At 34.8% G+C, this 12,791-nt stretch overlaps 1 protein-coding gene and 1 long non-coding RNA gene across 4 annotated transcripts; one reads left to right on the top strand and one right to left on the bottom strand.

The window, feature by feature from the left end:
• Positions 1-1,058: 1,058 nt before the first annotated feature.
• LOC116405891 lies at positions 1,059-12,076 on the bottom strand. 3 transcript variants are annotated; one of them, XR_004218972.1, is made up of 4 exons: positions 11,718-12,076; positions 2,842-2,928; positions 2,489-2,602; positions 1,059-2,399 (listed from the first exon to the last, which is right to left on the bottom strand). XR_004218972.1 is itself a non-coding variant. In XM_031889661.1 (3 exons), the coding sequence occupies exons 1-3, from the start codon at positions 11,745-11,747 to the stop codon at positions 2,160-2,162; spliced, it is 357 nt and encodes a 118-aa protein (XP_031745521.1). In that variant the 5' UTR covers positions 11,748-12,076; the 3' UTR covers positions 1,059-2,159. The 3 variants fall into 3 exon arrangements, 1 of the variants encoding a protein (XP_031745521.1); XR_004218971.1 differs by having other exon boundaries at positions 2,489-2,928; XM_031889661.1 differs by lacking the exon at positions 2,489-2,602.
• On the top strand, positions 3,626-5,009 carry LOC116405892. Its single transcript, XR_004218973.1, has 2 exons — positions 3,626-4,088; positions 4,779-5,009. It is a non-coding gene; the product is annotated as an uncharacterized LOC116405892 (long non-coding RNA).
• Positions 12,077-12,791: the final 715 nt, after the last annotated feature.

The following is a 12,791-nucleotide window of genomic DNA, read 5'->3' as shown; positions in this document are numbered from 1 at the left end:
TCAAATAAAATTTTGAAAGTGTAAAAGTATCGATAATAAAGAAAGTTCAAGAACATAAAAGTCGTTCAATCATGAAACCCAAAATAGTCTAAATTACTAAAGAAAACCAAAATAAAAAAAATATAAAGTAGAAGCAATTTGAAGGACATTTCCCTATGGCAGTTTCGCGGAAAAAGATTAAACATAAAAGAGTGAGTATAAACATACCCAGTAAGAGACCCACTACTGATCCTGTTAGAAGAAAAATAAAATTGTTAACTTCCTATTGGAGGTGCTCTGCACTTTAAAAGTCTTGTGATCATGTAGGAATACACATAATCAGTCCAATGCCCTAAAGGACACAAATATTAGTCTAGTGCTCTGCAGAAAGCACATGTCAGTCTAGTGCTCTCGAAGAATGCACATGTCAGTCTATTGCTCTCGAAGAATGCACATGTCATTCTAGTGCTCTCGAAGAATGCACAACAGGTGGTGATCCCGTAGGACACCTGCAAGGCACACTACCCAATCGACAAAGCTAACAATTTTCCCTTAGTCCGTTATAAACATTTAATCAATCCATTCCTAGTATAGTCAAACTACTCCATCATATCATCAATCCAACTTAACACACTTACGTTCAATCTATTCAATCTATCACAAAATCAGTTGATACTATAACAACACACCAGACAGTCAAGATATATATATATACATAACACCTTTCTCAGTTTACAAATACATTATCCATCGTATCTACTTCTATACCAGTCTGGCATAATATACATTTGTCATCATATCTACTTCTACATATATTGGTAAACCATACTAAGTCCAGAGATCCAAACAGTCAACACATTTCAAAACTTTCAAAGAGTCCAGTAATAGAAACCCCTTACTTTAATGTTACTCAAATTTCTCGAACGAAGGAAACCTAATAAGAATATGGAACTCAATTACTTTCACAATACTTTCTTTCATTTAATTTCCTCAAATGTAAATTCTAGCTTACCAAAGTATTGGCGAATCGAACTCCAACAAATCTACAATTTAGTTGTGAATCCAAAGAACTCAAATGCTACCTTCAAGAATCAATTAACAATTTAACTAATTATCCAAAACTACAACCCAAGGATAATTACAATGTAAAACCACCACACTCACCAATACAACTTACCACAAAAATCCCAAAAATTAGAGTAAAATGGGGGCAACAACTTCGAATAACTAGAATCGACGCGTGTAATAGATCAGATCTAATCAACAAACGAAAAACAAACTTCAGCTTACAACCCATGGCTGGAAGGTGAAGAGCCGCGCGACGGCACTTCGACAGACGCGACGGGCTCAAGTCTGGTCGACGACTGCTTCAACTAAGTAACAACGCCGGTGAGATGATAGGTCAATCGGTGACGTTCCTCGTCACCTGGAGCAGAATGTGGTGGCGCGAACGTCAAAGGAGCTACGCGCGAATGAATCACAACTTGGCTGGAAAACAGAGGTGAGACGCGATGCCGAGAGTTCGAACTCACGACGAACGGTGCTTCGACTTCAACGGAGACAAAGAGATCGGTGACGACGTGGCCGGCTGACGTCCAAGAGTAATATAAAATGGCTAAGGGAGGCAGGTGGCGGTGGGCACGGGGAAGAGGAAGAGTGAAGGAGAAAGAGATGGGGTTGCACGTGAATCAATAAAGAATTGATATTTTAAATTAATAATAACATTAATTCTATTATTATTATTTAACCTTTAGTATTAGTATATTTTTTCATAAAAGCCCCCTTCACTTCCTGCTAAATCCACACGACAACCAAATTCCTTAAAATTTAAAAAATTTAGCTTGAGAGAAATACCTTGATATTGGGGGTGTTACATAGTTTCTCTCTAATTTTTTTTTTCATTCCAATTGTTTTCTTCAAACCAATCTCATCTTCGAAGATAGGAAGGTCTCCAACGGGTGGTGTCCCCAATTCGGTGGATTATAGATTCAGAGACGTCAACAAGAGTAAGTTCTATGTATCTTTTAATTTAAAAGCATACTTAGTTCTTTATTTAGAACTTTGATTCTAAATATTGTCAATGTACTGGTATTTTGGAATTTTCAAATTAAAATTGATGAATGGTTTTGTAAAGTCTTTCACTGCCAAGAGCTTTTATCCCTTTAGGGCACACATACCAATTAAACTAATGCAAGACCTTTGCCAGTAGTTAATGGTAGCATCTCACAAAGTGGAAGTGGTTGGCTTACCAACGGAAGATTTTCAATCATTTCTAGCAGTCCCTTTTCTGTTTGAGTATGACCTTCCATATTTTCTGCTATATTACTTATAGTTAATATCAAATGTGCATCTCTGCCATCTATGCTAATATCACTGCCTGATTGCTCTTGATGTTGATTTGCGTTGTTCATTTTTGTTCCCTACACAGAAAAGAAAAAAAATTGTTTTTATTTATAATCTAAGCAATTTTAAACAATATAAAGCAGTAACTAATGAATTAAACACTAACTGTTGAGTTTCTACAGTAGATTCTTGAAGATGTGACTCTTGAACAGATGGATTCTCATGGATGATCACATGTTTGTTATTTTGATGGTCATCATTCTTGTCCAGATTGTGATGACTAGAATCATCACGAAGATCATCATACATGTTGTTAATATCATCAAACAATTGATTTTGATTCTAGTATAAAAAGAAAAAAGGATAATAAAAAAAAATAGTTACAAAATGATCGTGTATCCTTAAGCAAACAATCGTGTAGAATATCTAAACGGTTGTTTTACCAAGGGTGATCGATATTTCAGGTGGGATATGCGATCGTTCATATGTGATATGCGATCGTGTAAAGATATATCAAACCTTTGTTCTGTCAGAAGTCGTGCTAAGAAGAGTTGAAAGCTTGTAATAAGATCCATCAAAACTGAAAGATTTTACATCAACACGTTCCTGACACAGTAATGCAGTATCAATGAGCATCAAATTACGTGAGATACGTATTAGAAAATATCTAACTGCTCAGTTAATTTTTTATGGACATCAAATCACCTTTTTTCAAGCTTAAGGAAGGAAATGTCGGCACTATATATGTAAAGATCCAAAGGTAAAAATATATATATACATACATTTTTTTTTATTTTTATATATTTTATATATTTTTATTTTAATATTAATTTAAATAAAAAAGAAAAAAAAAGAAAATTCTTTATTATATATTTTTTTCTTTCTTTTCTTTTTTTTCTTTTTCTTTTCTTTTTCTTTTCTTTTCTCTCTTCTCCTTCCTCCCCGTGCGCCCTTCCCCTTCTCCCCGTCCGCAGCCCAGTAACCGCCGACCTCCATTCCTCTTCTTCTTCCGTTCGCAGCAGCCGTCGGCCGCCACATGACCGCTGCCCAGTCCAGATCTGCGTCGTAGCCCAGCAACCGCCGCCCCTATTTCCTTCTTCCGCCGTGCGCCGCGACTCCCACCGATCCTTTCCCTTCCGTTTTCTTCCCGCCGCAGCCAGCCGCCGATCCTTTCTCTTCCGTTTTCTTCCTGCCGCAGCCCGCTGCGCCGATCTGCCGTCTCCATCTCCGGTTCGTGAAGCAACCTTGCAGCAGTCGTCCCGCGCGCCGATCTACCGTCTCCATCGTCGATTCTGTCTCCGTCGAAGCCAAGGCCGCCGCATGAACCAGTAACCGCCACGCTCCCCGCTCACAACCGCCGCTCCACCTGCTATCGACGTCGGCTGACTAGTTGCAGTAACCGTTCAGATTTGCTGTCTGTTCGCGACGGTTTCCATCCGTGAAGCCCAGCCGCCACGTCTCATTTGGTCGACCGCTGACCGACCCATACTTAGGATTTTTGCTGCGAGTTCGACATTCGTGCGTTGAGGTGTTGGGAGTAACGTTAGGCTCCCTTACATTCACAACCAGATTGTGAATTGTTGAAGGTTCAGTTCGCCATTATATCGGTGAGTTGAAACTTACGTTGAGGAAAATAAGTGGGATATGTATCGTGAAAGTAATTGAATTTTGTGTTGTTATGCTTAGGATTGTTTCGAGGACGTTAGTGATTAAGGAGCTTCCCTAACTTTGAGGTAAGGGATTTTCTACTGGACTCAATTGTGATTGTGAACTGTATGTGTGTTGAATGTATACTGTGGTTTGACTGAAAATATATATGAATGCATATGAATTGAAGTAGACTTAACGTCGAATGTATATCGTGATTGTCATGGAATATATATATAAGTGTGTGTATGTGGACAGGACGAAGATTGTAGATTGTGTTTCTATGAGATACAGATGTGAACTTGTGATTTTCGTTTAGATTGGGTGTACGTTACGCTAAAGTATGACTGTGTGCTGGTGAACTGAGGGGTGTGTTGACTGTATAGTTTGATTGACTGACGTATTAGTATATTATTGACAGACATATGACTAAAGTAAAATAAGTTGACTGTTAGGACGTTGAGAGAAAGAACCTTGTGTTTTGAAGTAACTGAAAGATGGATTGAATGGAATGAGGGGAAAATTGTTAGCTTGTATTGGGATGTGTACCTTGTAGGTGTCCCACGGGATCACCAATTTATTGTGCACCTTCGGGAGCATTAGACTGATATGTGTTTCTGCAGAACACTAGACTGATATGTACGTCCCTCGGGGCGTTAGACTGAGATGTGTATCCTACAGGATCACAAGACTGCGACTGTACAGGGTGTCCCAATAGAACGTTAACAATTTATTTTCCCCTGACGGGACCAGTAGAGGGTCTCTTACTGAGTATTTAAATACTCACCCTTCTTATGTTTAATTTTCAGGCAAAGGTAATAAAGGCGGCAAACCGGCGAGGGGCAGGAAGGAAGCGTGATGCCATAGGAAATATGTTGTTTGCTTCCGCTTATGGGTTCTTGTGAGGTTTAAGATGAATTGAAATTTTGCTTACAAACGTTTATTGTAAATAGTATTGTTTTTATGTTTTCTTGAATGTTTGAAATTCAGGCCTGACTTAAAGATGTTTTTAAATTAGTTTACGTTTCATTTTATATTAATCAAAGTCTTTTATTTGTTAAAAATTAACGACCTCGACTTACTTAGAAAAGTTGGGTCGTTACAATATATGTCAGAGTTGTGCATTGCAATGGAAGTGCCAACACGAGGTGATACATGTGTGTCTTTCTGGGATGTAAATGCCACTCCCCGACTAGGACCAGCATAGTCTTAGGGAGAAAGCATGCTAGGAATTGGAGTTGTGTCCTCAATTTCTTCAAGGACTTGAGCATTTCTTCTTACACTAGAATGTCTCCTGTTTAGAGAGTTTATAGGATTTCTCAAGGCCATTTTTGCATACTTAACAGCTCTTGACAACGGTAGAGAGTCTAAATCTACACTTTCAGGGGGTTCCAACTCCACCACTTGATGAGCCAAAGATAGAGAAGAATCATTAATGATCCAGTAAGCAACATGAAACCTTGTAATTTTGGGGTTAACGGTAGTCCCTCCCATTACTAGCTCAACACTTAAACGGAGTCTCCTCTATAAAATATAAAATAATACAGACACAAATAGTGAATGAAATCTTGTGACGTAACAAACACAAATTTTATGTATACTGCAATTTGACTAAATATTGAACAAGAAAGCCCAAGGGAATACACAAAAATCCAACGTTTTTAGGGGTCAATTTGAAAAATGGCAAAACTACTTTTTCTTTTCAATTTTAGCAAACAACATTTTTTGCACGTGCATGGTATTTTATAAAATACCAAAATATTCACCTTCTCCAACTATAACTATTTTGTTTTTACATTGTAATTAATTTATGTTATGTATTTATCAACTTTTAATTAATTTTTACTTGAAATAGATACATCAACTCATATCATAACTTTTCTCTTAAAATCTCGGGACTCAACTAATTGATTCAACATTTTAATAACATTATTCAATCTTACTAATTTCAAAATTACCTAATTGAATTTGAATTTCAAAATAACCAAATTGAATTTCAAAATTTCAAAATTATTATTTTTTAGAATTTGAGAATCTCAACGATAGATTTTATATTAAAATAACCTTATCTCAAAATAATTTTAATGACTTGAATATCAAGATAATTAAATTATTATTTTAAAATCGAAAGAAAAGCACAAAAAGCGCACACGCCCACTCACGTACACACGCACGCGCGCGTATACGCACACACACCCACACGCACACGCACAAACGCGCACACGTGGACACTCACACCCACGCACACGTAGACACACACACCCACGCACACGTGGACACGCGCATACGCACACACGTACGCACTCGCGCACACGCACGCACACACACGCACATATGCACAAAGATGTATAAATGAATTAAAATTAAAAAATAACTACAATAATTGTGTTTAGAAAGACTTTTAAACCATGTTCATTTGACTTAATAACGTTAATTAAATTATAATTTCTATCAATATTGGTTTAAAAGTGTCGTTAGTGTAATTATTTCAATATAATGCAGTCTTATCCAATTTTACGAACAAAAAACAAGTCGAATATGTACCAGTAGAGGCACACTCTTTGTCATAAGAGATATAGCAACGTGTTTATGGGTCATTTTGAAAAATGGCAAAACTACTTTTTCTTTTAAATTTTAGCAAATAGAATTTTTTGCACGTGTGCATGATATTTTATAAAATACCAAAATATTCACCTTCTCAAACAGTAATTATTTCGTTTCTACGTTGTAATTAATTTATGTTATGCATTTATTAGCTTTTAATTATTTTTTACCTGAAAAAGATACATCAACCCATATCATAACTTTTTTCTTAATATCTCGGGACTCAACTAATTGATTCAAGATTTTAATTTTATTCAATCTTACTAATTTCAAAATAACCTAATTAAATATCAATTTCAAAATAACAAAATTATTATTTTTCGAAATTTGAGAATCTCAACGATAGATTTTGTATCAAAATAACTTTAATTGAATTTCAAAATTAAAAAATATCAACTTGTACACTATCTTTATCTCAAAATACATTAATGGCTTGAATATCAAGATAATTGAATTATTATTTTAAAATTGGGAGAAATTTTACATTAACAAATATAAACTTGTTCGCACACAAGCACATACGCACACAAGCACAACGCACGCACACGCACGCACATACACCCATCCACACACGCACACGCACGCGCACATATGCACACACGCACAAAGATGTGTAAATTAATTAAAGTTAAAAAACAAATACATTAATTATGTTTAGAAAGAGTTTTAAACCATGTTCATTTGACTTAATAACATTGATTAAATTATAATTTCTATCAATATTGGCTTAAAAGTGTCATTCGTTTAATTATTTCAATATAATGCGGTCTTATCCAATTTTACCAACAAAAAACAAATCGAATATGGATCAGTAGATCTACACTCTTTGTCATAAAAGACATAACAACATTTTTAGGGGTCATTTTAAAAAATGTCAAAACTACTTTTTCCTTTGAATTTTAGCAACTAGCATTTTTTGCACGTGCATGGTATTTTATAAAATACCAAAATATCAACATTCTTCAACTGTAATTATTTCGTTTCTACATTGTAATTAATTTATGTTATGCATTTATCAGCTTTTAATTATCTTTTACTTGAAATAGATACATCAACTCATATCCTAATATTTTTCTTAATATCTCGAGACTCAACTAATTAATTCAAGATATTAATAACTTTATTCAATCATACTAATTTCAAAATAACCTAATTGAATTTGAATTTCAAAATAACAAAATTGAATTTCAAAATAACAAAATTATTATTTTTCGGAATTTGAGAGTCTCAACGATAGATTTTGTATTAAAATAACCTTAATTGAATTTCAAAATTAAAAAATATCAACCTGTTCACTATCTTTATCTCAAAATAACATTAATGCCTTGAATATCTAGATAATTAAATTATTATTTTAAAATTGGAAGAAACTCAACATTAAAAAATATTAACTTGTTTGCACACAAGCATAGAAGCACTGCGCACACACACACACAGTACACATGCACACTTACACACACGCGCGCACACGCACACCTACACACAGACACCCACAAACGCACGAACGCACGCACACACACATGCACACGCTCACGTATGCACACACACACACCTATCCACACGCGCACAAGCACACACACATGCACAAACGCACACACGCGTACGCACAAACGCACACACGTAAACACATACGCACACGCGCACAAACACGCACGTGCGAGCACACCCACACACCCAAGCACACACGCAATAGCCCGCGCACACACACGCACGCACAAACACATACAAACATGCACACACCCACACACACATGCACACGGACACTCGCACGAACGCACGCACATACACATACGCACACCTACCTAAACGCGCACACGTACACACGCACATATGCATAAAGATGTATAAATGAGTTAAAATTAAAAAACAACTACATTAATTGTGTTTAGAAGGACTTTTAAACCATGTTCATTTGACTTAATAACATTAATTAAACTATAATTTCTATCAATATTGGCTTAAAAGTGTCATTCGTGTAATTATTTCAATATAATGCGATTTTATCCAATTATATTAGCAACAAACAGGTCGAATATGAACCAGTAGATATACACTCTGTCATAAGAGATATAGCAACCTTTTTATGGGTCATTTTGAAAAATGACAAAACTATTTTTTTTTTAATTTTAGCAAATAACATTTTTTGCACGTGCATAATATTTTATAAAATACCAAAATATCCACAGTCTCCAACTAAAATTATTTTTTTCTATGTTGTAATTAATTTATATTATGCATTTATCAGCTTTTAATTATTTTTTACCTGAAAAAGATACATAAACTCATATCATACTTTTTTCTTAATATCTCGGGACTCAACTAATGGATTCAAGACTTTAACTTTATTTAATCTTACTAATTTCAAAATAACCTAATTGAATTTGAATTTCAAAATAGCAAAATTATTATTTTTCAGAATTTGATAATCTCAGCAATAGATTTTGTATCAAAATAACTTTAATTGAATTTCAAAATTAAAAAATATCAACTTATTCACTATCTTTATCTCACAATAATATTAATGGCTTGAATATCAAGATAATTAAATTATTGTTTTAAAATTGGGAGAAACTCAACATTAAAAAATATCAACTTATTCACACACAATCACACGCGCATACACATACATACACTTGCACGCGCGTGCACTCATACACGCACACACACACACGTACACACACACACACACACGTACGTGCACACACACACACAAACGCACACATGCACACGCACACCAAACCGCACGCACACAAATGCACACGCACTCACCTACTCACGTACACATGTATGTGCGCATACACACACCCAAGCACACGTGGACATGCGCACACGTGAGCGCACACACACACACGAGCGCACACACACGCACACTGATGGTTCAATTTCATCGATAGTTCCTATTTTTGCTGACAGTTTATTTTTTGCCATCGATAGAGGATCTTCCGACAGACCTACGTGACAGTGTGTGTTGACAGCTTAATTTCGTTGGCAAATGAAAAGTCGATTAGTTTTTGAAGATTTACTGACGATATTTGTCATCGACAAAGGGTAAATTTCTTGTAGTGCATGTACATCAAACATATCAAATTTGTTAAGTGTACCAATGAAGTATAACAAGTTTATTAGTGGTGTATCAAGTGTATCAAACTTATAAGTGAAGTCTTTAAGTGTATCAAACTAATCAAGTGTATCAAGGCCTCAGGGGTATCAAGTGTATCAAGAAGAATCAAGTGTAACGAGAAGTATTATGTGTATGAAGATGTTTCAGGTGTGTATCAAAAAGTATCGAGTGTATCAATGAGTACCGAGTGCATGAATTGTATCTATCAAATGTATCAAGTGTATCAGTAAGAAGTATCAAGTGTATCAAGGGGTATTAGGTGTATCAGACGTGTATAAGGTGTATCAGACGTGTATAAGGTGTATCAAATGTACATCAATAACAAGGGCATTTGTGACATTTTACCTCTTGATGTGTGAGTTGGTCTTTGTTTTTGTCATTTTCTCAAATAATAAAGTATGTGTTCTATGGACTTAATTATTATAACTTATTTTGCCATTTTCGCAAGTGTCCCTTAATTGTAATACATGTATATGTGACATAATCTAATCAAACTAACTCATAAATGGACTTAATGTATCAAGAGGTATTAGGTGTATCAGACGTGTATAAGGTGTATCAAATGTACATCAATAACGAGGGCATTTGTGACATTTTACCTCTTGATGTGTGAGCTGGTCTTTGTTTTTGTCACTTTCTCAAATAATAAAGTATGTGTTCTATGGACTTAATTATTATAACTTATTTTGCCATTTTCGCAAGTGTCCCTTAATTGTAATACATGTATATGTGACATAATCTAATCAAACTAACTCATAAATGGACTTAATCGATCTCATGGACCACGAATTCTTCAATTACTTGCAAATTTGGTGAGTTCCTTCAAACGGTGGGTGGAGAGCTTAATTTTGAGAGAGAGGAAAAGTCGTGAAGAGTATTTGCGAGAGAGGGGGGAACGTCGCCAGAGAGCATTTGCGAGAGAGCTAAAGACAACGACGATGTGGGATGAAGTAAGGTTTTTTTCGGTTGTTGTTCACAAGTGGGATGAAAGCTTCGAATTATTTGTTTTAAATCAAAAAGCGTATGATTGAAGGAAAACATTGATTTTTTATTAGGGTAATTTTTAATGACACATAATTTATGTCATTAATTAACAATGCGAAAATTTTGTCAAGAAAACTCAATTTGTGTCACGAAATGATAACTTTCGCCTTGTTCCAATAACCTTATTTTGCCTTGCTCCTCTATCTCTTGCAATGTACACATAAAGCTTTGGCAATTTTACCAAAGTGGGAAGCAGCTAAGGGGACGAAGGTATATTCGGAGAGAGATTGTTAAACAATTGTAAAAAGTAAGCCCAAGAAGAGAGGTCCAATAAAATTCAGCCACCTCTCACATAGTAATTGAAATAGTCTAGCAACTTCAACCATTTCCCTCACAGAGAAGAAGAAGACCATAGCCACTCGAGGCTTTTGCACAGACAAACACCAAGAAGATGGTGTTCGGTTCCGTATCTGTGCTAAGCGCGTCGTTGTTGACGCCAGGCATCACACCTTGGAAAGGCTCTCTTCCATTATATATAGCCAAAGAACTTCCGAATTATTGAAAATAAATATTTTCAACAGTTTTATATTCTCCTTTAATTTATATTCACTTTTGTTAGAAGCTATTTCTTCTTCATTTTTCTCACGAAAATCACATAATTTATTTACTGTTCTTGTAAATGTGTAATGATTATTTTATCATTTCATGTGAACAATATGATTTTGTTACCATTTACTCTCTTTGCTTTTTACTATTGAAATCTCCCTAACTATAAACTAATTGCACAATTTTGCTCCTAATATACGATCATGTAGCAACCTATAAGCCAAGAGTAAAAACAAGAATCAATTGAAGAGGGAATATATTGATATATATCACCCTGGAAGATGAAATACACATGGAAGAGGGAATAAGTTGATACAAAAACTAATCACCATTCATCATATATGAACAAAATATGTAATGAAATGCTTGGAATGAAACATGATGAAATAATTTTCATTAGAATAAAATAAAGGGTAAGAAAATGTATCCATACCTTCGGATGGTATTCAGAAACAATCACCATAGGCAAATTCTGAGTAACGACACCAAAAAACTGAACTACTTTAGGATGACGGATCTTTTCCAATAATGTCAACTCATATTTGAATGCATTTATGTAGGAAATTCAATAAAATAATTAAGAAACCTTGCAATATGTGAGAGATATACGAACTTCAAACAAATTTTACAAGTTTCAGCAAAAATTTTCAAACAACTTTTAAAGTTTAAGCAAAAAGTAACCGTAGGTAGGAAGGGGAGAAAAAGTGGGGTCTCGAATTAATTCTGAAAAATTAGTAGGCTTTCAAAATTTAGGTTCTAGAAGTAGAATTATTGCAGAAAAATAAATAATTGCATCATTCAAATTGAATCAAACATATCAGGATGTTATATTCTCCACAACGTATAATGGAGTATAAACATAAAGTTTCTATATACAAAGCTATGTATCTCTACCCTTGACTTCTCTTTCTCTCTTTCTACCTTTTTTATCCTTTCTTTCTCCCATTCACTCAATACACTTGCAAGAACCTTCATTTTTTTTGTATTTAAATTTTCTTGGCACCATCCTTTTTTAATTATCAAGGGTTTGTTATTGTCACATCTCTACCTTGTCAATTTTCGTTTTTCACTCAGCTTTCTTTCTTCTTTTGTCTTCACTACTTTCTTCGCTCCTTCTTCTCAAGCTCTAACTTTTGCTATTATCAACCAGTCTCAAATGACCATTGGAAAACCTATAGCCCACTGAGAGGCAGCCAATATAGTAATGCCTCTAATGATAAACTCCAATGAAATCAAAAGTTCTTCTTTAAGATTTGGAAAAATATATTAGATAAAGCATAATTAGTTGAAAAAGAACCTCAAAATTTTGTGTTAAACGACTACAATTTCATCGTATAATATGCCATATTGACATCATATTTTTCCTACAAAAACATATTAACTAAAATAAGCTCATAAACACAAAAATGCACTAAGTGTTGGTTAACATACACTACCTTGAAATATGACAAAGACTTTATTTCTCCTAACCAGACAGCATAGTCAGGAGGTAGTTTGGGAGCAAACA

This window comes from Cucumis sativus, unplaced genomic scaffold (genome assembly GCF_000004075.3).
Source record: "Cucumis sativus cultivar 9930 unplaced genomic scaffold, Cucumber_9930_V3 scaffold41, whole genome shotgun sequence".
In the NCBI taxonomy this organism is placed as follows: Eukaryota; Viridiplantae; Streptophyta; class Magnoliopsida; order Cucurbitales; family Cucurbitaceae; genus Cucumis; species Cucumis sativus.
The sequence above is the reverse complement of the archived record's forward strand: the minus strand, read 5'-3'. Positions and strand labels throughout refer to the sequence as shown.